At 37.3% G+C, this 26,770-nt stretch overlaps 1 protein-coding gene across 1 annotated transcript in view; it reads right to left on the bottom strand.

Moving 5' to 3' along the window:
• The window catches only part of TRPM7 (transient receptor potential cation channel subfamily M member 7), a 127,776-nt gene that overhangs the window by 15,977 nt on the left and 85,029 nt on the right, over positions 1-26,770 (bottom strand). Inside the window, exons 21-38 of the mRNA XM_065412022.1 lie at positions 26,144-26,428; positions 23,912-24,086; positions 23,207-23,333; positions 19,008-19,192; positions 17,213-17,345; positions 15,987-16,705; positions 13,813-13,889; positions 8,546-8,624; positions 7,826-7,896; positions 6,814-6,851; positions 5,530-5,555; positions 4,887-4,937; positions 4,727-4,792; positions 3,741-4,024; positions 3,328-3,410; positions 2,790-2,995; positions 2,117-2,168; positions 1,915-2,021 (exon numbers count right to left, since the gene is read on the bottom strand). Coding sequence (XP_065268094.1) covers positions 1,915-2,021; positions 2,117-2,168; positions 2,790-2,995; positions 3,328-3,410; positions 3,741-4,024; positions 4,727-4,792; positions 4,887-4,937; positions 5,530-5,555; positions 6,814-6,851; positions 7,826-7,896; positions 8,546-8,624; positions 13,813-13,889; positions 15,987-16,705; positions 17,213-17,345; positions 19,008-19,192; positions 23,207-23,333; positions 23,912-24,086; positions 26,144-26,428 — 2,764 coding nt within the window. The remainder of the gene's footprint in view (positions 1-1,914; positions 2,022-2,116; positions 2,169-2,789; positions 2,996-3,327; positions 3,411-3,740; positions 4,025-4,726; positions 4,793-4,886; positions 4,938-5,529; positions 5,556-6,813; positions 6,852-7,825; positions 7,897-8,545; positions 8,625-13,812; positions 13,890-15,986; positions 16,706-17,212; positions 17,346-19,007; positions 19,193-23,206; positions 23,334-23,911; positions 24,087-26,143; positions 26,429-26,770) is intronic.

The raw sequence follows: 26,770 nt of genomic DNA, 5'->3' as shown, positions 1-26,770 counted from the left end.
TCCCTGTTATCTCATGACAGCTTAGCTTGCTTAAGAGCCTTTGGTGAGGGAACTTTTCAAAGGCTTTCTGAAAAATCTAAGTACACTATATCCACTGGATCCCCCCGTCCACATGCTTTTTGACCCCCTTCAAACAATTCCAGTAGATTGATGAGGCATGATTTCCCTTTACAAAAACCATGTTGACTCTTCCCCAACAAATTATGTCCATCTATATGTCTGACAGTTTTGTTCTTTACTATAGTTTCAACCAGTCTGCCTGGTACTGAAGTCAGGTTTATCAGCCTGCAATTGCCGGGATTACCTCTGGAGCCCTTTTTAAAAATTGGGTCACATTAGCTATCCTCCAGTCATTTGGTATAGAAGCTGATTTAAATGATAGGTTACAGACTAGTTAGTAGTTCTGCAATTTCACATTTGAGTTCCTTCAAAACTCTTGGGTGAATACCATCTGGTCCTGGTGACTTATTACTATTTAGTTTATCAATTTGTTCCAAAACCTCCTCTAATCTGTGACAGTTCCTCAGATTTGTCACCTAAAAAGAATGGCTCAGGTTTAGGAATCTCCCTCATATCCTCAGCCATGAAGACCGATGCAAAGAATTCATTTAGTTTCTCCGCAATGGCCTTATTGTCCTTGAGTGCTCCTTTAGCATCTCGATCATCCAGTGGCCCCACTGGTTGTTTATAGGAGGCTTCCTGCTTCTGACATACTTAAAAAATTTTTTGCTATTACTTTTTGAGTCTTTGGCTAGTTGTTGTTCAAATTTTTTCTTGGCCTTCCTAATAATATTTTTACACTTCATTTGCCAGAGTTTATGCTCCTTTCTATTTTCCTCACTAGGATTTAACATCCACTTTTTAAAGGATGCTTTTTTGCCTATCAATGCTTCTTTTACTTTGTTGTTTAGCCACGGTGGCACTTTTTTGGTTATTTTACTACATTTTTTTAATTTTGGGTATGCAAGTTGAGCCTCTACTATGGTGTCTTTAAGAAGTTTCCATGCAGCTTGCAAGGATTTCACTTTTTGCACCTGCAGCTCCTGGCCACCGTGGGCGCTGGGGTACCCCGCAGGTCCTGGCCGCTGTGGGAATCCTGAGACCTACCGTCCGCCACTGGTGGCGGGTGAACCCCATAGCCCTCAGCCACCGGAGGAACCCCCGAGGCTCCGCGGGTGTCGGGGGAACCCCCTGAGCTGCAGATTTTGTCAGGGATATTGTTAGTAAAAGTCACGGACAGGTCACGGTTTCCGTGAATTTTTCTTTTTTGCCTGTGACCTGTCCGTGAATTTTACTAACAATATCCCTGACAAAATCTTAGCCTTATTAACAGTTAACGTGTTTTTATTTTTTCAAAAAATGTAAAAACTAAAGATTCTCTGTAAAAATGCAAAATTCCGTATTTTTCTGCATTTTTCCATAGCAAAAGGATTTCTAGGATCCCTGATCATCACCAAATAGCTTGAAAAAGAACCAGTTTAGGGTCTCTGAAGAGAGTGGGTTGGACATTTGCTGTGTTCCATCTCACTGCCATGGGTGGCAAGAGGTAACTGAGGGACAGTCCAGGCTGCCCGAGCCTTTATGGCCTTGTATGGGAGCATAAGGAGACCTTGACACTGCTATTCAAAAAAATTCACTGTTGTGCTCATGAGGTGCATTCACACCTACATTGGGATCCATGAACTGACACATGCTTGAAGAATTTGTTTTTTCATTTTTGTTTTTTTTAAACCTAGGACATAACACACAAACTTGCATTACAAAATTACTATGGTGAAATGCTAGAATTAACGTTACTATTTCCCATATTCTTTAAATATTCAACTTGTGACATAGCTACACACAATTTAATGAATAGTAAGGGTAAAAAAACAAAACACAAACAAAACACACAACCTCCCCCCCCCCACATACCAGGAAGTTTAAGTTTCCTACAGCAAGAATTGCAATGGTGCTTAGCTCTGAAGTTTTTGATTGCATCTTCTCCTAAGTTGGCGGGACCAAACACCATATCATATGACCTTTAAAATAAAGCATACAAAAGAATGGTATGTATTTGTCCAAGTCAAACATTAAATACAAGTTAATTTTTCATAACAAAACCCATTAATCTTACCTTTTTTCTCCAGCTTTTATCACAGAGGGATCTGTCAAATTTTCACCCACACCTTCACACAAAATATAAGAGTTAAACTGGATACAGTACATGAATAAATTAACACTGTAAACCAGAATCCCTCAGCAGTAAGGATTTCCAAATTTGTCATCAAGAACATAAATCAAGATAGAAAGTCAAAATTTACAGGATGATATTCACTCCTGTACAGATGGCTCCCTCCCAAACTCTATGCACCACTTAAATCCCATTCGAGCCCTATTTTGAAATCTTAAGTGGTTCCTGAACAGCATGCAAGCCCACTACACAAGGTGAATTTTGCCCAGAGAGAATAAGATTCCTACATCTTAGCTGTGAGTGTTTTCATGTCTGATGGACACTTGAGGATAAATTAAGATACTACAGATATGGACTGAAGATGCCAACACATACATGTTAGCATTTTTTATTGTACACACCCTAAGAAAGAAAATAAGAATTCAACTTTTGTCCTAAGTTTTTCCTATAGCATTGTAATGGCATATCAACTAAGCCCACTGCTCATTCAAGTAAAGTGGACCAAAATTATTATGTAATGCTATGAACACTATTCACAATCATTCATTAAGGTGCTATTGTAAAGAGAATGTAAAGAGAATTGCCCCTAATCCCAATTTCAAAATAAGTATATTACCTTGCAGGTCAAGTACCAGCAACTCCCCTCTTGTATATTCATAAGTCCAGTGGCTGAATGCTAGCATGACCTCTTCTAGCATGTTAGTTGGAATTATTTCATCACCGTTGTTATTGTTGTATTTTCTAAATTCTCCAGTCATGCACTCCTCAACTGCAAACCACTGTCCAGCTGAGTGGCAATATAACAGGAAAACTTCCAGGAACCTTATAAAGAATATATTTCAGAATTATTACTAAAACCAATAAGATAAGGCAATTATGCAGTTGCTGCCTGATAAATCTTTTGGTTTGACAAACTTATTTTTAAATCTGGCTAGGTTCTAAAATACAAGTTAAGTCTAGTCCTTGTTAAGTACCAACAGGAAATATTCTTCCCCAAGGCAGTGGCTGAAGGTTTGCATGTTGACACTTCTTAAATAGTGTTTTTGCAAAGTGTACTGAATCCGAGGACACATTTTTTTCAAATGGTAATATGCATAAAAGTATACTTGGCTAGTAGAAAGTGTGCAGTGTCATGAATAATTTAACACCCTTACCTTGGAGAATATGGAATGGATTTAGGTTTCATTTGATTGAAAGCAAACGTGAGCTTCTGTGCTGCCCTCTGCTGTTGAATTTCCTACAATTGAAAGCCCATACTTCAGTAATGCATTAAATAATGTAGGGGAAAATTTGGGGAATAAAATATCAGCAAGAAGGTTAATGTCTATCCTTTTACTCTCTGTCAGAAGTTGTGTACAACTATACAACTGCTTTAATTCCTTCTGTGTCAAGAGATTGAACTATTTGACACAAAATAAAAATCTATTGAACAAGAAATATTTAAATTGGCCTTTGATTTGTGTAGAACATTAGAAGCATCAAAACTTCGTTGTATACTAGTTACTGAAAATGTATTTTTAATATTTTTGCCTGTCAATGTCTAATAATTGTCAAGAATAAAACTTACTCTCAAACAGAGGTGCAACACTGTCTCCTCTTTGTAAATGCTTGACCAAGTATTCACAACTTCAGGAAGAAAAGATTTGATGATATAAAGATGTCCTGATTTCAGGATATCATATTCTGACCATGTGCATGCTACTTTAACGGCTCGACGTAATCCACCTCCCATCTCCTCTTTACTTAAAAATTCAATTTTAGCACAGAGTCCTAGCTGTGACCAGGAAGACATGCTATTGTTCAAGATGTTGGGAGAACTTTCTTCAAGGCGATACACAGTGACTGGCTCACCTGTAACATCACAGTACAGAAATGTTAATTGTAATAAACTCTGAAAAGAAATATACTAACAAGGCTGCAAATATTTAAATATGTTTTAGACATGGATAAATCAAGCTGTTAAATTGCTAATGCAATTGGGAGCTCGTAACAGATTGGAAGAACCCTCTCTAATCTCTTTCTTAAACCAGCAGGGGACCATGATGTTTTTGCTTCTCTTATTGGAAGTATTAATCACTCAGTTTAAATCAAGCAAAGCATGCCTAGTTACCACAATGATGGAAACCTTATAAAATAAGCATAACAAGGCAGAAAAAAGGCAGTTTGAAGAGCTTTTCCACACAATTTACATAATGCTTTTCAGAGAAGTTTTATAACTAAGAAGAGTACTAGAATTAAGTCATACAGTTTCCTTTACGCAAACAAGCTGCATTAGTAAAGATGTGATATTATAATATTCTATGATTCTATGATAATTGAAGTCTGCATTTTGTGAGTGTCTTGTGAGATAATGATACTAGACTTCTATTTATTGTCCTGTAATCTATTTTTGAGATGCTGCCAAAATGGTTGATCAAGTTTGGTCTGCCCATTCTGTATTAAAAATAATTGAGCAATTTTTTAAAGTTTGCCAGAGTTCTTAATGAACCAACATTAAACCCTCATTCTGACCTCTCTTCTACCTACTCCAATTAAAAAGATTAAGCTTCTTACCTCTTGGAGGCACAGGAGTGAATGGAATGCTCTGTGATAATCTCATCAAGTTATTTCTTTCCACAGCTGTAGAGGAAAGTTATAGAAATCATGAACTCTCAGACCTAATAAAAAGAAATGCGAATTTTTAAACTTAAACTATTAGTTTTATGATACTGACCTGAGTAGTAGTAAGTGGTGTCCATGATCGGCTTGAAAGGAGAAGCAATACCTACAAAAGTCAAGAAAGATAAGAGATGCTGTATACTGCACGAGCGTGTGCTAAATCTTCATACGTGCAAAGGGTGCATTTCTTCTACTTTTTGCTTCCTATGTTCTCACAGTGAATACTGAGCTAAAAAAAAAAAAGTTGCTTTGCAAATCTCAGATATTACATTTAGTTCTTGAATATCTGATAAATTATGAAGCCTGTATGTGCAATATGAATGATTTTTTAAACCTTATGACAGTTATGGATTGTATTAGTCACTTATGTCTATAACTGAGGATAACTATTTAACACTCACTTTTACGCTTTCAAAAATACAAAAGAGCACACATTCCACAAGCAGAAAACAAAGAAATAGTTCTCTCACTAATTACTGCTTTCAAAATCCATAATTTACATTTTTTTTCTAGCACTCTAAAATAAAAGTCACTTTCTGTTTGGTTTTCACCTTCATTCATTTTCATATCCTATCATCTTATAATTCCTTTCTGCTACCAAATGTTAAATATATTCTCATATTAGAATATGCAGTACATGTGTTGTGTTTGTTGAAAATGTTCCTCCGCTTGTTTGCATTAAGGCAAAAAAAACTTACCATTCAAGGCATCTTCTTCAGAAGGCCTGTAAAAGAGAGAAAGAGAGTGTGACATACAAAAGTATTAGATGTCACTTGTAAGATAGCCACTTTTTTTTTTAATTCTTTATGATTTTGATACAGCAGCCTGGAGTCACTTTGTGGAGCTTGCAATATTGTTTTACTACTTTACTTTTCAAGGACAGTAGAAAGTTTCTTAATTATTAAAACACACACACCCCTACCCCCACCCTGATTAGGTATTTGTATGTTGTCAAAGCCTTACTATAAACTCCTCATGTATGACAGCATATCAACTTTTCATTACAAGAGCTAAATCCCATAGAGGTGTTGAATTGAAAACTACCTGTTCAGTTTCTATTTCAATTATCAGATTATTAAATCTATGGCTTTATTAAACAGTTAACTAAATGGAATCAATTACTAATGAATGTAATAACTGTGTAGTTTCAGGGGAGGATTCACAATAAAAAGGTAGGTTAAGGATCCAGAAAGCTAAAAATATATAGTTAAAAACACATTCACTAACTAGTGTCAAATTAGACCATGTATGCAGTGTAGTTGTAGCCCTTTCAGTCCCAGGATATTAGAGAGACACACAGAGATGTGACTCGAAAGCTTGTCACTCTCACCAATAGAAGTTGGTCCAATAAAAGATGTTACCTCACCACCCTGTCTCTCTAAATTAGACCATTTCATTTAGATGCAGATTCTACCCTCAGATGTGCATGTGTGGCTCCATTAACTTAAATAGAACTTGTCAATGCATTTCAATGAATAAAATTAGTCATTTATTAGGAAAAAAGGCCACAGGCCAGATCTTTTATTTAACTTACATATACACCTGTCATTCAAATAAAACAAATCATGTTTGTAAACAGTTTAATGAAAACATAATTTACTCGCTTTTTCACTTTATTTTGTTTAATTATTGCTCATTGAGTTGAAAGGAGCTGCTCTCCAGTGGCATATAAAAAATTTAAAAAAATATTAATGCAAGACTATTGTAAGACTTGATCTACTGCAAAATAGTTGACTATTTACAATATGGTGTTCCAGTTCTCCCTTTGATTTTTAAAATGCCTACCATTTTCTAGTTTTTAGAGATTACACTTCAGAGATTCATGCTCTCATATTCATTTTTTAAGTCAACTAGAATGTTTCAGAACCACTGCCATAATAACTTAAATGCCAAAATTAAAAACCAAAGCCCTAAAGAAAGATAACAGTGCATCAGAAAATATTTGGACAATTCTACCATCACTGATTAGAAAACTTACTTACATTTGATTGCTACTTGAAGGTCTACCTTGTAACCAATCCTTTAAATCAAAAAGAAAGAAAAAAAAATCACAAGTATTTTCCCCCAATACTGAAAGCAGAATGAGTTTACTTAACCTCTTTGTATAGTCTATGTTAAGATATGAAAATAAAAGGTACTACTAGCAGTATTTCTCAGGACTGTATTGATAAAGTAGTTGAAGTGAAAGATTCAAATATAGTGGAAGGATATCATAACATACTGCAAGGATAATATATTAAGATATACAAGAACAAATAACTGATTAACACAATAGAAAAGGTGATTATATCCATTATGATTATTTAGTGGATTATTTAAACCCTTTTACTCCTAAGTGAGAACATTCTTTATAAAAACAGTAAAGTATCACAAGTTAATGCTTATCCTCACAGAACTGTACTGAAGACAAATACACTAATCTTCAACTCCTTATCCTTCCTCCCACTCAAAACAGGACCTCTGCTGTTTCCTCCTGAACCTACTGGAGAACACCCCAAACTGAGCTTTACTCTTTCCATGTAGCCCATCTATTTTTCTCTCTCTGTACATCATCGTGGTTCAGCTTCATACTGATTTCCTAACAGTCATATGTTTCTAGCATTCCCATGATGATTTTTGACCAACTGTTGAGTATCAGTGGGGAATCTAGTTCTGCAGGGAGCATGTGTCCAGAGATTGGGGCAATGATGGATACAGTCAGATCTGGATTCCTTTCCTTTCACTCTCTATCAAAAGCCCTCTTTGAAATCCTGCACTGTATCTCTTACTGAGCATAATCTCCTCAGAAGACAGACAGATCCCAGTTTTATAGAGGTACATTTCTTTATTTTAACTAGGCAAGCAAGTTCACAGTGAATACCACCACTGGATGTCAATTGGTCTAAATCTGAAGTAAGTATTAAACTGTATCTTAATAAAATGTTTTATTTTAGTTATAATTTTATAGAAATTCTTTGAGAAATCTGATAAAACTGTCAACTGGTGTATACAAACCGTGAGCAATGCAGCCTTAGAGTCTACTTGCTGAGTATCTTCAGCTGATGCTCTTCTACTCTTGTTGTGAACTAGAAAAGAAATGAATTTACAAGCTTACAAGAGAATCAGACAAGTATGTGTTTACCAAAATAATCTTTCCTAACAAAGTGAGCAACTGAGCCATTTAATCTAGCCCCTAATAAAAGAATTTAAACACTCACAAAATTTACTTTGTGTTACTTGGCATGTCTTCCAAGAGGACAAAAAAAAAATGGTTTGAAACATATATTTAAAGTAAGTTTAAAAGGAAACACCCTCATGTTCAAATCTAGTAATTTGTAAGTAGAAGAATTATTAGTTTCAAGTAGTAACATCTATATCTCCCTGTAATTTTTGTCATTTTAAAGTAACATTTTCCATTTTTTATAAAAAACTTGATTCTCTCCTCTGTGTAACTATGTGAAAAAGCACATGAACAGGGGAACCTGACTATCTTGGAAAAAACAGTACAACTGACCAAACAAATGGACAAAGTTAAAAACCTTTAGAATATACAGAAGATTCTTCCCTACTCTCAGTTAAGAGTACTCTGGTGTTTCGGGTAACAGCAGGTTAAATGTATATTCAGAGACAAGTTTGATTTTTATGTTGATGCACCTTTGAAATAATGATGAAGTATTATGCATAATTTATAAAATTCAGAGATAACATTGGACTACCAGAAAAATTAGCACTTACATTGTTCTGAATGAATTGCCAAAGAGTTTTTGTGATATTCTGTAAATCCATCACAAGAATTAACCTGTCTTAGGTTGCCCTGTATTATAAACACATAGATTGTTATGAGTCATCATTCCTGAAGTACTTTGCCAAGCTGCAAGAGGGGGAATCTGCTTAGTGTTCAGCATATAACTATTATCTCTCTCTCTAGTACCATCTTTCAAATTTACAGCATAAATACATTTTAAGGGTACCTTTACAGCTTGCTAAATTCACAAATACTTTCTCGTTAATTCAGTACAAATTTTAAAGATGAACACCTACTTACAGCTATCTTGAGTCTAATAATTTTAGAATAAGTAATAAAAACTAGATATACGTTTGAGGAGAAATAAAGAGAGCTACAGTAAACAAAGATAACTGAAAAATATATTAAACATCTCACACCTTTAGAAATACTAAGTTCTGCTACTCATATCTGTACATATACGGTAATATTAATAGACTATTCAAGTATAATTTAATTATGGTACAATTTATAAGTTAATTAGCATTGTATTTTTCAAATTCTAACTCTTAAGATCTGTAAAATTAAACCAGGTTACATTTTGAAAGGAAATATGAATTTAGGATTTACTACCCCAGATTCTGAATATTTACTATTAAAGAAAAGTAAATTGACACTGATATTTCACTGCTGTAAATATACTGTAGCCATATGTGAAAATTGAATTATTAGCTCCCATTGTATAATTTAGTGTTACAAATTGAAGCTAATTTTCAAAGACATCAATAAGTCATTTAAATATTCTAAGTCATCTTCTCTAAAAAGCTAGAAAATCTTAACACTACTTCTCTACCTCTAATATGACAATTTAGAGGCTGCATATGTTTAACACATTTGATCACCAAGTAACAAGCAAAGAGAGGGTTAAAAAAAGCTTAAAATGGAATGAAAAGGAATATGCAAACTGGTTCTTAGTAGACCAAAGTGGAGGCATTTATTTGGGTTGATTACTAGAAAGTTTGGCATTGATCAATCCAATTGTTTAAATACCTTCTCCAGCAAAGACTAAAGGCTTGTGCTTCATCTTAAGGATGTGAGCAGTCCCACTATTCACATTACATCTTTGCAGCATCATGGCCTACGCAGGGAGTAAGTTCATCCTCAGTTTGTACAGGTGGTAGGTTTTAGAGATAATTAAATACTTCCTGAACACATGCAGAGCCACAGCCAGCCCTCAAAACAATACTCAACTTAAAGTTTTGTTTTTCTAGCAAAAATTAGAGATACAACCTAATCACAGAATATACTCATATATATTCATGCATTTCCGATCTAGAGCACACTACCAGCCACCTGAAAGCCAAAAATTACTTGAATAAAATCCACAGATCCATGATTCTAAAGAGCAGAGGCACAGAAGTTGAAAGGCTGTGAATTCGACTGATTTTCAGGCCTATGACTGTTGGGAAGTTGTAAGCCTTTTTAAAACCAGTTCTACTGCTAAGTTTGGCTTGACAAAGATGATTTCTTTCATATTCCTAAACAGAAATTTTATGTATGCACTCAGAGGGGGAATTGAGTGTCATCCATAGCTCCAGTCTCACTGCAGTATCTAGGCTTCAATTACTCACTATCATCATCATGTCATTTGGTGTCTTGCAGCCATAGCTTTGCAGTGCTTACATTAGAATTAGGAACCCATCTCCCAGTCAATCAAGCAAAGGGTAACTATTTTAAGTGTCCTGAAAATGCTGGTATGCTTAAAAAGGCAGCCATAGTACATGTCCTGATTCTACTGATATTGGAAACGCTCAGAACTGTCAATGTCAAGAAGTTGTTCAGTGGTGTTTGATTCCAGAAAACAGGTGTCCCTAGTTAAGTTCCTTCTAAGCTGCGCAGCAGCCTATCAAGGGCCACACAGGTGCTCACCTCTCCCCAAGTCCCGGAGCTGCCATGGCCGGGAGAAGCGGGGAGAGACACTCTCCCCCAGCCCTGGAGCTGCTGTGGTCGGGGAGAGGCACCTCTCCCAACCCCAGCCCAGGTGCTGCTGCGGTGAGAGAGGGCTGGGGGGAGTCCTCTCACCGTGCCGTGGCCCTGGGGAAGCCTGCAACCCAAATCCCTCATCCCCGGCCCCAGCCCAGAGCCTGCACCCCCAGCTGGAGCCCTCACCCCCCCCCACCTCAACCGTTTGCCCCAGCCCTGAGCCCCCTCCCGCACCCCAAGCTCCTCATCCCCGGCCCCAGCCCAGAGCCCGCACCCCCAGCTGGAGCCCTCCCTCCTTGCACTCCAACCCTTGGCCCCACCCTCGAGCCCCCTCCTGCACCCTGATCCCCTCATCCCCAGCCCCACCTCTGAGGCCACACCACCAGCCCGGAGCCCTCACCCCCCCGCACCCCAACCCTGAGCCCCCTTCCACACTTTGAATCCCTCGGCCCCACCCCCGCCACACATCACCTCCATATTGGTGCACATAACAAAACTCATTCCACACATGCATGGGAAAAATTAGAGGGAACATTGGTTCCTAGAGACTTGCAACTAGAGTGCTCCAGCCTGATGTGCTGAGCGGACTTTGGCGCCTCCAAAGGTGAAGAGGCAGCATTTGCCCACAGATAGAGCAGATGGAAACCAGCTTCAAGCACTTATACAGAATCTGTTGTCTATTTCCAGGCAGCCTCTGTTATTCAATATGCCCACAACTGCAGGCCCTCCTTCACCAAGGTAGAAGTTGTGCGCATCCAATCACCTGTGGTGCTTAAGAACCTCTAGTACTGCAGAGGACTTGCTAGCTCCCGGCTTTACAAAACTTGCTAGATTGCTGGGCCAGCTAAAATTCTCCAATGCTCCCAACAACAGTAAAGCCTGCAAGAGAAGGGATTCCCTCCTGAAGACAATCTAAGGGTCAGGGGTGTCAGGCACCTAACATCCTACTTGCAATTAAACATTAACTTTTAATTAGCTTGCCTGAGATCTGGCCTTGGTCAGTAAAACTTGAGATTAATTTATATCCTTTCAGATTTTTTGATTGTATATGGCAAACAATAATTAGAAGAATTTGCTAATTTTGGTTAAGTTTTTTTTTTTTTTTTTTAATAAAGGGCATAATAATTTATGAACAGTTTGTCAGATTAACTTCAAATTTGGTGGGGAAATTCTCGGTTGGTCATAGATCAGACTCCTATCTGAGGGGGTGTAAGGATTTGGGGTTTTTAAGGGGGAAGAAAGGGGAAAGGAAGTGGGAGTATTCAGAATGGAGTTATAATGGAAAGAAATTCAACCTTAACTATGGTGCAACTGCTACTAGCAATTGCGGGGAGTGGGTCTATGGACATGCAAATCAAAAAAGTGATTCACTCAGATAAGTATCAACGTGCTTCTGCTCTCTGGTGTAACCTCCACTATATCTCCAAAGTTTTCCTTTTCACACAAGGGATTTTTGAGGTTCTCTCATACTTCATTTTAGAACTCATGCATGAAAGAGTACCAAGCCAGATGCAATGGTTCCTCAACTGTAACAAAATCAAATGCTTCCCATATACCTGATGTTTGGTCATCTCCATGCCCTCCAGAATAGCTTTCTTAAAGTCCTCTTGTTGCTCCTGCGGAAGAAAGTGAAATAATGGACTGAGTTACACAAATTAAAAGGCTTCAAGGTCACATATTGTATTAATTGAGCGCTTCAGAAAAAAAAAAACTTTCAGAATTCCAGTTTTCTCGAAGTGTTATGAATGTACCCTAAACTGGAATTCTCCCAACTACGTATCTAAAGCCTCACCTCATCTATTTGAGAATCTGTTGACATAACTGCAAGTGGTACCCTATTCTCTCTCTGCTACAATGAGCAAGCTGGATCTTCCACATTATAGTAGCTGTAGATTAAGATATCCCTCCCATATCCACCTCTTACTTTCAGTGGAAATTCAAATTACCGTATATACCTCGTTCATAAGCCAAATATTTTTGGTAAAAAAATGACATCAAAGAGCAGGGGTCGGCTTATAAACGGGTCTACACCAAAATTTGATGATTTTAAACTCTATGGAATCATTGAATTGAATATCTAATACGTTGTCGTTTTGTTTACCTGGAGCGTCTGCAGGCATGGAGCCCCTGATCTCCATTATTTCACTGTGGCTGCAGTTCACCGTTCCCAGCCAATGGGAGCTGCGGGAAGTGGCGCGCCATTGACTGGGAACGGCAAACCGCCGACACTGGGAGCTGAGGGGCTCCGTGCCTGTGAACGCTCCAGGTATACAAAACATCCAGGCCCGCTAGCGGCTTACCCTAACGGGCCAGGAGCCAAAGTTTGCCAACCCCTGAAATATACGGTTGGCTTATGAAAGAGTCATACAGTTTTTGCTATATTTACCTAACCATCTTGGTGGGTCGGCTTATAAACAAACGGGCTAATGAACGAGTATATACGGTATGTCTTGAGTCTTGACTATTTAAAGTGGACATTTCCAGTACCATAAACAGATGCATACTTTATATCAGCATTCAGTGCAATCTTTTAGTAATACTCTTGGCTAGCTCAGTGCAAAGTACATCATCTATTCATGCTCTAACAGCAAGGGTCCATCACAAGGTTGGTCACAGATAACCATCTAATCTTGAAGTTAATTCAGAAGTAAGATTTTTCTCCTTGGAATTAGGTGTGAACAATTTAAAAAGAAACTGTCTGCCAGAGGAAGTGAATTACACTATGTCATCTTATTTTATAAGTTGTAAGACACGAAGACAAATAATGAATTTCAATCTTAAATACTGCAGTTTGCTTTTAAGTTATGAATTTCAAATTGGTAATGTTTCATTTTATAGCAATGTTGATAATGTAAATAAATCATGATTGGATGTTTTTCTAAAAGATGTAACTTCCCCAAAACAATCCCTAGAGTGTATGGCCTGTATTATACAGGGGTAAGAACAGATGATCACAGCAGTCCCTTCTGCCCTTGGAATCTATATTATTATTCTAATTAAAGTCAAGTATCATTTTTAATTTACTTTAATGGCTAGACTAATGTTGGCCTCTGTGAGGTTATATACTATCAAATCCTGTTAAATATTTACTAGTTTCATATTTTGCAGCAACAGTAGTTCCTCCATAGTTAAGGTTGCATTGTTACTGATTGTTAGTAAATTTCTTTTCATATTAGTTTTGCAAAAATCTATTCTTACATTTTCAAAAATCTACTGTAAGCTATACATGAAAAAGATGTCTATGTCCACATTAAACTACTGATTTGCAATTTGAAAGTAAAAATTTCAGTCTTACCTCAATATTAGCATTTTTTTCTTTAATTTTAATTGCTGACTCCTTAAATTGTTGTAACTCCATGCTGTCTCTGTGACCTTTGACCCAGTAAATTGAAAAATATAAAGTATTCAGTATCAAAGATAACACTGAAAAAATTTGGAACATGCCAGATATTGTTATTATGATGGGGACAAACTGTAATAAATGCTGCCAGTGTTTTCATTGAGAAAGACTTATAATGAAGAACTCTGAAGTAAATGGATATAAATGATAGGTTAGTAAAGATAAGGAACTGTTGCTTTTCCTATATTAAAACTAGTAGAACACCACCACAATAAAATTCATACAATTTAAAAATATTACTCCTTCAAGAAAATAAATTAGATTAGTTCCATATACCATTTTATTTGATATTCTGAGTCTCACTATTTTTACATAAATGTGCAAAGTATAGAAAAAGCAGAGTTTCCTGTGGTAGGTTTTTAAAATATACACTTCATCCTAATAGTTACAGGAAATATTTTCAGAATTCCACCAATGTGCATGGTTTTATAATGAAAACAAACATAATTGATTGACAACATATAGCTGCACCGCATCTGAATTTCTATAAAACATGTATATTATGGATGAAGAGTATATTCTAAATTCCAGAAGAGAAAGGACCATATAACGAAGGCATGGCTCAAGTAAAATAAGTATACTTAATACTTAACTTTATTAGTGCTGTGGTTAATTAAAGACCTGACTGAGCTATACAGTCAGATTTCAAATGCTTTGTGTTTTCTGCTTTAAAAAAACCAAACTAATAAAGTATAAATGTTTTTCTGTATTATAATGAGCCCTGTTAATGATTACACAATTAAATGGCTTGCCATCCCCCCTACAAGTCAAAAAAATATTACTTTTTGAGCACCTAAACATCATGGCATCAGAACAAAACTCTTGTCTAAATTTAAACTTAACTTTAAATAGTAAATATCACTTGGAAAATATGTTTTGGGATTCCCCTACACAATTGCTTTTGCAAGATAACACTTGCACAGGTGCCTGACAGATTAAGACTGTGATCCTCCACCTGTATTTGGGTCTAATTTAAAGTATTTGGTCTCTAATTTACGGTATTTAGTTAGTAAAACAACACCTACTTTCGAAATGAATCTGCCACTGTTTTATTAATCAAAGAGTGTCTAAAGAGTCTAATAAAAAACATGTACCTTTTTACTGTTATGCAAAAGTTGAAGAAGCATGTAACATTAGATTAAAAAAGGACTTTGGAAAGTTTTTAAAATATTACTGCACTACTACAGTATTACTGTAGGTAACAGTGGTAGATCCTGGTCACAGAAGTGTTGAGGAGGATAGCATAGTAAGGATCCCTGAGCTTGACACAGATACCACAAAGATATTTATTCATGATTCCATTAGCCAAAACAAGTCTTCCGCAATTTCTCAAAAAATAGACAATATTTTTTGCATGGGCAAAAAGTACGACCTTAAAATTAGTCCTTCTAGAGTTCACCTGAGCTGTAGAGCTGCTAACATTATTAAGAAGCTGTCATTTGTCAATAGCTATCTAATGTTTGTCTGAAAAATATTGTCTATGTGACAGAATTATAAAGAAATGATAATTTTAAAGTTAAAAAACATCCATACAGTTTAGAGAAAATAGAAAGGTTTAAAGCAAAATAGCAAAGCACAATGGTAGAATAAAGTCACCTGCAACCAGAATAAACCCAAAATACCATACAATTCTTGGTAAATCAAACCTTGTGGTTTCGATTTGGTCCACAGTTTTTGAAGTAGTCCTGTAATGATGTTAGAACTTAAATCTCTATTTGGTGGTTCCATTGCTTGAACATGCTGGCTTTTGGAAACTTCATCTTTAATATTCAATTTTTCACGTGAACCACCACTTGGGTCACAGTTTACTGTTGATGCTTGGTTGCTGGATGACAGAGGTAGCTTCTTTTGGATACTGTTCTCAGAGGACTGCTCATCAAATGTATCAACTCTGCTTCTGCAGTTGTAATCATTAGTGTCATCTTCATCATGAATAAAACCACAATTAACGTATCCTCCACTTTCAACACAAGGCTGGGTGAAAGCAAGGCAAGCAGAGCCAGAAGCAAGAGGATAAGAGCAGCTACTAATGACTTCAGGACATTCACAATCTACTTTGTTATACTTACCCACAAATGCACCAAATTCTACGTTACTATCTCCTTCTGTAGCCTTAGACAAAATTGCTGCTTCATTGTTTGCTGTAGATTCCAACTGACTTCTGCAACTCGGCTGAGATGGAGTGCTAACAAATAATTTAGCTGTTGGGGATGTTAGACGTGGCATGCTGTTCGATGAATTGCCTAATTTTTTATTTTTATTAATGGATTTTGAGATCTCTGAACCCTGTAATCTTTGTCGAAGTTCTGGAGGAGAAACAGCACTTGGAAAAAAGGCACTGCCTGAGGAACCTGCCTCTTGAAAGTTTAGTTCTTCCCCCCTGGAAACTGGAGCTAAATCCTGGCCAATTGTCTTATGTTGAATATCTCTTTCACTGTGCATAGAAATGTTACATAATAAAGCATTACTACTCTCGAGGTCTCCTTGTGGAAAAGAAGAACCAAACACATTTCCAATGTTGTGTTTTTTCCATACTGAAGATCTCAGAGAACCATCATCAATAAGGTTTTGTGCCAAATGTTTTGAAATGCTTAACTCCCGGGTAATTTCATTATGGACTTTGCTGGCTTCCGAAGCTTTTTGTGCAGTTAGTGTTTTTAGAGTATCCACAGTGAGAGCAGAGAGATCCTGTAGGTGGCCAATCTGAGAATCTAAAGAGTTCAATGACCGTTTGATGTAGTTGACTCGATCACCAACTTCTTTTATCTGAATGCACATTTGTTCAACCCTAAAAAATAATTTAAAAAGGATAAACTTTTTGTTCTCAAAAACTGTAAAGAAGAAACACTTTTGCTATACTTCTTTTTGCCAATTTGAGAAAGGAAAATGTATTATTTGTAATTTTAAAAGGCTTAGGGTGACAGTTGATTTCACTGGATTGTTGTAGAAAAAGGGATACTTGTACATACTTCGGCAACAAGGAACAAATGTACATCAGTGAACTACTGACAGTACTGTTTAACACCCATTCCAATACATTTGAGAAGACCTCTTTAAAGAGACTAAAAGTCTCAGTCTGCTATGCACTATTAAGTGTCAGGAGCTCTTCTACAACTCAAATACAGACAGCATAAAACAGTCTGTAATAATTTTTATGTAGCTAAGAAAGTGTCATGCAACATTGTCATGAATACTTTGTACAAGCAACTATATGCACTGTACCTTTTCCTGATAACAGGTTTTAATAAGTAAAAGGTTTTATTTAAATTTTTAAGTTTCTACATAAATTTTCTACCGTTCAAATGTGACTCGAATTCTCTCTTCACTTCCAGAGTGGAATTTATCATCTTTTTCATTGAAATACATCTCAACACACAACTCTTCAAAGTCATGAAGTTTCTTTTGGTCTTCTTCTGTTAGGAAGAGTTCTAATGAAAGAGAAAGCAACAATTCAGGAGATTAGTAGGCTACGCTACATCACAAGTGCTTGAAATAAGTAGCCACATTGATCAATGAGATGGGGTAAATGAGGATGCTCTCTAGAGCTGGTTGAAAAATGGGTTTTACCCATGGTGGAAAACTTCAACTTTTTAACAGGGGGGAAAAAGTTGAAATCTGAAAATTTTCAGCAAAAAACATTTTTTGGCTGGAGACCAAAAGTTTCAATTAGGAAATACCACTGAGGTTCCTCATGGGAGTTGTAGTTTGGGTACCTCATGTTGCCATTCCCTTCTTTTGGTTGGGCTCCCTGGCTAGACTATATCTCCCACAATACCATGGTCTCTGCTATTGCTGAGCCTCTGTCCACAGTGCATCATGGTAAATTCATTTTCTGTTTCTTGGGTGTTTTTATTTTTTAAAAAAAGTTGAAGTTTTCCAAGGAAATCAGTTACTATTCATGAAAAAATGTGTTTAACTGAAAACCCACACAGTTTCGATACAAAAAAAAAAAAAAAATTCAGCCAACCCTAAAAAAAAAGTAAGATGTCTTTGCAAGATTTATTTAAATCTAAATGGAATTAAAGCAGAGTGTAGAAATATAGCATTGTATAAAGTCAATATTTTTAAAACTACTTTAAAACAGGAAAACTGGACCAGTGCTTACAAGGAACTACTACTAGCAAAATGAAACAGGAGTGTGAAAAGACAGTAAATAATGAAATATATGAAAATAATCAGTAAACAAGATGGAAAAAAAAAAAAAAGATTGACCCTCATCAGAAAATTGGACACACTGATAAATAGGGCAAGGGACTATTTTATTTTACCTACACACAGTGTCATGCAAATAGGCAGCTATTTTCTCCAAGTTGTCCACTGCATTTACATTCAGTTTTAAAATAATGGGACTCTAGTGCTCAATTTACCAATATTAACTCCAAATGCTATAACAGAAGGATTATTTTAATTGATAAGGGACAGAACTGAAATCTGAGGCTTGGCATCGAATGTTACTGGTAACATGGCAGTAGAAATTGACAGATAGAATAGTTGTGGTTCAGTCCCATAAAACAAGACTTACAAACTAAGTTCTTTTAAGGTATTTGTTTTATCAGAATGCAGGAGTGCTCAACCACTTTCAATTAGTTAAATCGGTGTTTCCCAAATTTGGGACACTGCTTGTGTAGGTTTGTTTACCTGCCGCGTCCGCAGGTCTGGCCTATCGCAGCTCCCACTGGCCGCGGTTCGCTGCTTCAGGCCAATGGGAGCTGCAGGAAGCGGCGGCCAGTACGTCCCTCGGCCCACGTCGCTTCCAGCAGCTCCCATTGGCCTGGAGCAGCGAACCGCGGCCAGTGGGAGCCACGATCGGCTGGACCTGCGGACGCGGCAGGTAAACAAACCGGCCCAGCCCGCCAAAGGCTTTCCCTACACAAGTGGCGTCCCAAGTTTGGGAAACACTGAGTTAAATGATAATAAAATATACACAAGTTACCTGCTTCATTATTAATTAATTAAACATTATATTGTGCTCTCTGTGCATTATAATGAAGAGTAGTAACCAAACAGTAATTACCACTTTCTTGATAACTTATTTTAATAACAGAAAAACAAGAAAAACTAATAATTGCTTGGATAAAATTTGTTCTTACTTGGTCCATCTGAAGTCTTGTCTTTCTTTCTTCTTTTACATATACAACAACATAAGGAAGCCATGTGACTAAGAATAATAAGAGGTGGAGGCAGGACAGGTTTTTCATGGTAGGCCATAATGAAATGATAGCGCTGATACTTCCATACGATGTTTGAAATTGCCTTTACTTGTAAATACACATTGCTGAAGGGAGGAAAACGTAAAAATGTTTTAACACAAAGATTTTAGACGTTAGTTACTATCCGACGCAATTTTACTGCCTTCTGAATTTTACAAAGGCATAAATGTAGAGAAATGTACAGATTGTACATAACTGTATTTTCACTTTACAGAAGAAGTAACTCATTACATTTTTAAATGGGATTTAGAAGTGCATCAAGGGAAGGCTATATCAATATGGCAAGAAAGAATTATACTCCTCTCACACTCAGGTTCATTTGTGATAAACCATAACATTAACACTGTAGTAATTTCAGATTAAAATGACAGGAAAGTTGGCCCTATAAATGAGAGATTTCTTCTCTCTCACAAAGTTTGTTTTTTAAATAAAAACTTTGTGCATGTATTGGTTTTAATATGAAAACTTTGGAAGAGCAACAGGGATCCTCTCCAAAGCAGATGAACTGTTAGACCAGAGACTACGATTTCTTGATATATATTGCTAGGGATAAATGTGTCCTTTTTGTTACATTGCAACTCGATTGCAATTTTATCATTGTTTTAGAAGACCTATTTTTAACCTAATATCCTACATCCTGATGGTAGAGTTGTTCTTTCAGCTTATAGAATATTACAGTAAAAGCTTTTATATCTGGCATGTTGGGGGAATGGCAGGTGCCAGTAAGTGAAAAATTCCAGTTACTAAGAGGGAGGAAGTTTGGGTGGGGGGGGCTCTCGGAAGGAGTTTGGGTGTAGGAGGGGGCTTGGGGCAGGGGGTTGGGCCATGGGAGGGGGACAGGGTTCCAGATCTGTGCGATGCTCACCTCAGGCAGCTCCCCGCAAGCAGCGACATGACCAAGCTGTTCCTAGGCAGCTCTGTGCGCTGCCTCCGCCCACAGGCGCCGCCCCCGCAGCTCCCACTGGCCACAGTTCCCGGTCAATGGGAGCTGCGGAGCCCACGCTCAGGAAAGGGGCAGCGCACAGAGCCGCCTAGCTGCACCTCCGCCTAGGAGCTGCTGGGACACGTTGCCACTTGCGGTGAGCTGCCTGAAGTGAGCGTCACCCGGATCTGGCACTCCGAAACCCTTCCCGTGCCCCCAACCCCCTGTTCCGAGCCCCCTCCCATGCCCAAACTCCCTCCCAGAGCCCACGTCCTGCACCCCCACTCCTGCACTCCAAACCCCTCGAAGCTGTTCCTCCACCTAGGAGCAGCAGTGACATGTCGCTACTTCCGGGGACCCACACAGACCAGACTATAACCTGGACTTTCAATGAAGATCAGAAATGCCGGTTTATAGAGCTTTACGATTGGTAAAGTGCTGGATAACACAGCTTTTCGTGTATTTGGGAATGGTGTTCAGGATATTAATAATCACATGATTTTGCCTATTGGTTATTTGTTTGTGTAGACTGAGCTGATAGTGATGAAGTCATCAGGATCTGACTTCACTGCCCTATGGTTGTTTTCATTCTGTTCCTTATGGACAACTCTAACCACCAAAATTCGCAACTATGTTAGCAGTCTCATAAATGCTAAGGTCTGAAGCAGTGGAGAGAACACAGCAGGGGGCATATGTTTAGCCTCTCATCTCTAGGATCCCTTCTGTAATGTACTAAGAATAAGTCTATTGTGCAAATTTAAGTATCATAACATAACTGGTGATCACTGGGAAAGGAATAGCTATCTAGTCATAGTTACAATAATTATTTGCCAGTTGTTTGAGGCATTACAGAACTAGCTGCAGCAGTTTTGTAACTGCAAGGCAAAAATGCACATATGTTGGCATGCATATTTGTTGTGACTGTATGTGCAAACTAGATTAAACACACAATCAGTTAAATGTTTAACTAGCCAGTTGCACATGCAATCATCCTGTCTGCATGCACAAGTGCAGTTCACGGCGTGCACACACATACAATATCCCTGTAATTTGTGCAAATCTGGCCCCATAAACGTAATCATTGCTTGTAGTAGTTACTGTAGTAAGAGCACAATCTGAACCACCTAAAGCACACCTGCCCTTTATTTAAAAAAAGAAAGAAAGAAAGAAAACATCTAATCTTATTTCTTAAATTTGCAGCATGCAGTTTCTTAACAGGTATAAATAAAGCTCAATTTTTATGATTAAAAATACTGTCGGAACACTTTTATTGACTGAGAAAATGCCAGTTTTCATTATAAAAGTCTGCATTCTGTTCTTGAACTAAAATAGATGCAAAAAGCCTAAAGTGAAATAAGTTTGACAAATCAAACTTTTTTTGTAATGTTAGGTATGCAGATTGAGATGTAAAGTCAGAAATGTAAAACTTGTAGAGATTTGTTTCATGTGTAGGCATAAACTAGCAACAATGACTTGTTACAGATAAGTGTTTCTGCAAAAGTACAGCAGGACGTTACTAATCCATACATGTTACACAAAAATGGCACTCTTTTTGCACTTTCTAGTAACACAAGAACACAAAACAATGCTATTAAATCTTTGCTGAGACTTCATTGTATACTAGTAAACTTAGTATATTTGGAAAACTAATGAAGAATAAAATTGAACTAAGCTTATCAAGTTAAATTTAATGACATTACAGTTTACCATCTTTGCTTTTTATTAATTTTGATTGCTAATTAAACTGCATTAATTTACAACAGGTTCCCCGGTCAGTGTTAAAGTAAGAAATTTATAAGTAATATTTAAGTAGGAATTTTTTTTTTAAATTTACCTTTTATTTAGTATAGATCATATTTCTTAAAGTACTACACAGGGCACCATGCCCTGCCACCCGGTAAAAACAAGAATACAAGAAACTACATTAAAACATCAATGTGACTCTAAGGCACTTCCGTTATATTTGTAGTTCACTGTGCCTTCAGATATGTCAATTCAGTGAAAGAATTACAATTTCCCTGTAACATGCTATTCAAGTTATTAGTAATATAGATTTGCTTCATGCCTCCAGATAGAGTTAGTGCAAATTGTACTCCCCTGTGTTTGCAAGGTCAGCTGTGCCAGCAATTTTTACCTGTAGGCAGGACAGAATATTGCACCTCCTGGCATTCTGTCAGAGAAGAGCAGCTTTTAAACTTCAGCCAGGACTCCACAAGAGTCCTGCCAGTGGAGGATCCCAGACAGATGCACTGAATCAGCCCATCTCCCTCACCAGACCTATATACTTTCTGCGTAAAGCTAGCTGGTTCCAGGCCCAACAGTGAGACCAGGATTGTGGAGATCTTGCACTGTGGTGTATTGCCTGGTTTGCAGTTAAGGGGGGCAAGGGAAATCATTTCTCCTATTCCGCTTGGTCCCTTCCATCAGAAGGAAGTTCACTTAGGTCAAATTTCATGTTTTCAAATTAAAATTACTGGCTGAATTTAATGTGGTCTGGTATACTAACCCCCCTAATTATTGCAAATTGGGAGCAGGCCCACCAATCATGGATTAAGCAAGTCTTCAGTTTTAAATGAGCTGTGTACTATTATAAATGCTTTTTCAAAATAGTTTTTAATGGATTAGAAAGATAAACAAAATTTGATTTTAAACTTCTCTATAGCTATCCCTAGCCAAGCTCTTTATTTAAAAAAACAAAAACAAAAAACAAACAAACAAAAAAATAACGTTTGCACTTTCGAATAACATTCTGATATGAAGTTATGCCAGTGGAGCAATAAACACAAGAACCAATTTTGTTCTTTTTTATTTTTGAAAGGAGAGGAGGAAGGCAGGGATGCCCTCAAATTCTCCCTCCCTTAGCTTTCCCTCTGTTACATTTAGCCTCTCTGCAATTCTGGGCTGGACACGGTGCCTTCAGAAAGCATAGCATCATGGCAGGGTGTATCACAATCCCTCTGCCCTAGGAGCTGGGCAGACTGTCCCTACAGTGCTGAAGAGTAATGGATCAAGATTAGCACCTGAAGAACACACAGCCACCAAACAGCAGTGCCTTCCACTGCCATCAGGCCATCAAACTATTTTTAGTTAGTTTATTCACGTTAGATATGTACTTATCACCAGATTAACAATTATCTGAAAGTAACAATATACTTACTTGAAAAATGCAATAAGGAGATTAACCATAATAATGTACTGTACAAAGAGGTAGACAGCTTGAAGAAATGGGGTCAGCCATGTTCCAGGTCCACAGAGATGGCCAACTTGTGAATCATTTGCACATACTTTGGTGAGAAAACACAGAGACCATATTTTCTTTTAGAGAGGACTTTTAATACTTATAGCAGATATAGATGCTGAAAGAATCACTCAAAGATTGTGCAATAACTAGCTGTATGCATCTATCCTGTAATTTGTTCTTTTAAAAAAATACCATTAGGAACAGTTTTTAAAAAGTTACAGGAGAGAGAGGCATCCTGTAGTTACTGAGTGGTCTTTATCAGTTAAGTAAAATGCTTTTTCAGCTCACAGCAACAAAATCTTGGCACGATGGCTGCATATGCGATAAATACAGCTCTAGGATTAGCCCAATTGGAAGACACTTCCCCTTTTGGCCAAAAAAGGAACAAAAGTTCTCATTCTAGGTCATGTTTAAGCTTTTTTCAGCATAAGCAAGACAAAGGGTTCCCTACATTTGGACATCTGGGACTTAAATGGGTATACCTCAAGAAGAAAAGGTAATTCAATACAACTAACTAAATTCGTGTTTCATCAACACACCTCAATCTATCAGCATCTGGAAAAAAAATATCCTTAATCCTTGAGAGTCTCCATAAATTGTTCTAAAATTGCATCATCTTACCATCAATTTCATATGCATAAACTTCACCAAAAATCATCCAGTATGGATGAAACACAATATCTCTAGCAAGAGTCCAAGATGGTGCTTCATTAGGATAGAGTATTGCCTTCCTGGGAACACCAAAACTAAGCAGTACAAGTGCCATAATCACTACAATGTAGAACATGTTGGCGACCTGTTTAAAAAAAGTTCAAGTTAAGAAAACTCAAAAAGTTCACCAAATAAAAGCTTTGGCAATTATGGTTTCAAAACACTTGTGTAATTACTCTATCTCCAAAATGTATTAATATTTAACTTTGTGTGTTTCTATATCTATATAGATCAACAGATTTGGGGGTTAGCAAACTGAGGATAAGAATTTATTATACTTACTCCTTAAACTAAAAAGAATAAAACATACAATTCAGTTTTGCAGCAGTCTGACATGCTATTTTAATTCTTTTTATTTTTAAAGTACTGTATTAACCAGCACTGAAGTATACCCAGCTTCCATTTGATTAAAGCAAGCTTTTATACAGTTATAGCAGCAATTTCTAGTGCAAGCTTAAGGAATTTTGTGCATTTTGCAATTTTAAGCAGTTTTTGAGGAATTTATAATGGGGTTAGAGGATTCAGCCAGCTAAAATTCAGCACAAGACCACAAACCGTCATCTTCAGTTTTTCCTCCCACCAAACTATTGTATGCTCTTACAGCTTGGAACGCTGATTTACTGTACCCACCATTCTTTAGGAACGTGATATACTCCTTCTCCCTCCTACACTCTCTGTGAGGCTAAGCACAGTATAAGTAGTTTTCCCAAGCTCGGAAATTGAGTGTGACACAGAAATAGAACCAGGGCATACATCTTACTCCCCTAGTTCCTATTTTATCATCAATCAGTTCATATATCTCACAGCGAGATGATTTTATTTCCATTATTCACTATGGCAGAGTTATTTAGATGATCTTCATAACTCCTAACACTCTGTGCAAGTTCCAGATGTTATAGAAGAGGGAATGTATTGAAAAATTCAGTTTATGCTGTCTGATCAGGAGGAAGGAAATCTGCTTTGAGACGTGATTATTTGGGGAAACTGCCTATGCACAGTTTATGACTCATATTTGAGATTATGAACTTTGTATATTTGTATATTTATCTTTATCAAGCTGCAAACTCCATTTTGAGTATAAGGTTCTGTTTTTGCCTTCCTGCTGCCTTTTTACCCCCATCTTGGCTAAAATTCCAAAGAGTGGTGTTGCAAAGGGCTAACAATGGAAGGACACTAAACTTGGATGATTATCCGTTTAAATGGAGCACTCTTGGACAAATAGAAGGCTGCCATCCAGGGTAAACCAGTTTTCAAATCTGAACTTGAGGGGGTGATAACTAAGTAACAGAGCACCTGGTAGAGGTCTCTGATCACCTGATAAGGCTGATCAGCGAGTCACCTGACAAGGGGGCTGGAGGCTATAAAAGAAAGGGTTTCTCATCAATCATCTGAGAGACAAAGGGAGAACATGAACAGAAGGGTACTGACTATGTGGGTCTCCCTCTCTGACCTCATGTTTCAGAGGAGAAGCCATGAGAAGCAGGAGAAAGGGGCTTGGGCATTGCCTTCAGCCCCAGCAAGTCTAATGCCAGCCCTAGCGACCCTATTAGAACACGGTTGTGACCCACTTTGGGGTCGCGACCCACAGTTTGAGAACCGCTGATTTAAATCCTTTCGATTCCATAAATAAATTGAAAGTCTCTTTCCTTTAAGGAATAAGATCAGTAAGGCAGTTAGCAATAGAGCAGAGATTCCCACACTGTGGCTCACAACCACCTTGCCCCCTTCCCATATTGATAAGTACATGGGAGGTTCTGGTATGGAACAAGAACTACTGCATTAAAACAGTGTAGGGACAGAATATACAGATTTCCAAGAAACCCCAAAAGAATAAGAGTAATATCATCCTAACCCTACAAAAGAAAAAAAAAAGAAGCTAGATGGAAGGACTGCTGCCTTTTCTTCAGTTCTGAGAGATGTTTGTAAAAGAAGAGCAATAATAGCACCTATTCAACAAAATGGATTTTCTATATATCAGAAGGGCAGATATCACAGACTATAACCAAATGTTTGGGAAGCAACTCTCACCCCCCACTGTTCTGAGGATCTGTGAACAGAAATTATATCTTAATTAACCCATTTGCACATTTTGATTTGTGGAAAATTACCTCAGAGGTATGTTTTCAATAAAACAAAACTTACCATTTTGCCAATCATCATGACATAAGGGCCAGCCTGTTGATTTACAGCTAAAATATCCAGTAATCGCACATACCAAAATATAATATTTAGACAGTATGTTATTCTTCCAGCAACAAAAACATAATTTTCTCTGTAAGTATTGTCACCAAAGTTCCCTTTTGCTCCAAATCTTAGTGCAAACCCAATGAAGAAAGTAACAATGGCAATTGTATCACTGATGTTGAAGTAATCACTGAACCACACTTTAATCTTCTGATTAATTTTCCCAGCCTCTGACATAAAGATCTACATTAAGACGAAGAAGAAGAAAAAAAAAACAGTTATCTTCATATTTATCTCGTATCAAGACCATTGAACCATTTGAACATTTTATCAGTAAACAAAATTTTTATCCGCATGTTTGAGCATGCTTCCATGTTAAATTGATAAACTCTAATATAAAAATATTTAAAGGTCCAGATTTTTAGATTTACATATGTGATTACCATAACTGCATGTACAAACACAATTCCACATTAAAATGTATCAGTTTGATGGCTAACTGGTCATTTGTGTGTACTTTTATTGAGAGTCTATGCACAATACCATGCACATTTTTTAAAATCTCAGCTCTGCTCTGAGGTTACC

Source organism: Emys orbicularis, chromosome 10 (assembly GCF_028017835.1).
Source record: "Emys orbicularis isolate rEmyOrb1 chromosome 10, rEmyOrb1.hap1, whole genome shotgun sequence".
Lineage (NCBI taxonomy): Eukaryota > Metazoa > Chordata > Testudines > Emydidae > Emys > Emys orbicularis.
Note: the sequence above shows the minus strand (reverse complement) of the source record. Positions and strands in the feature narration are given on the sequence as shown.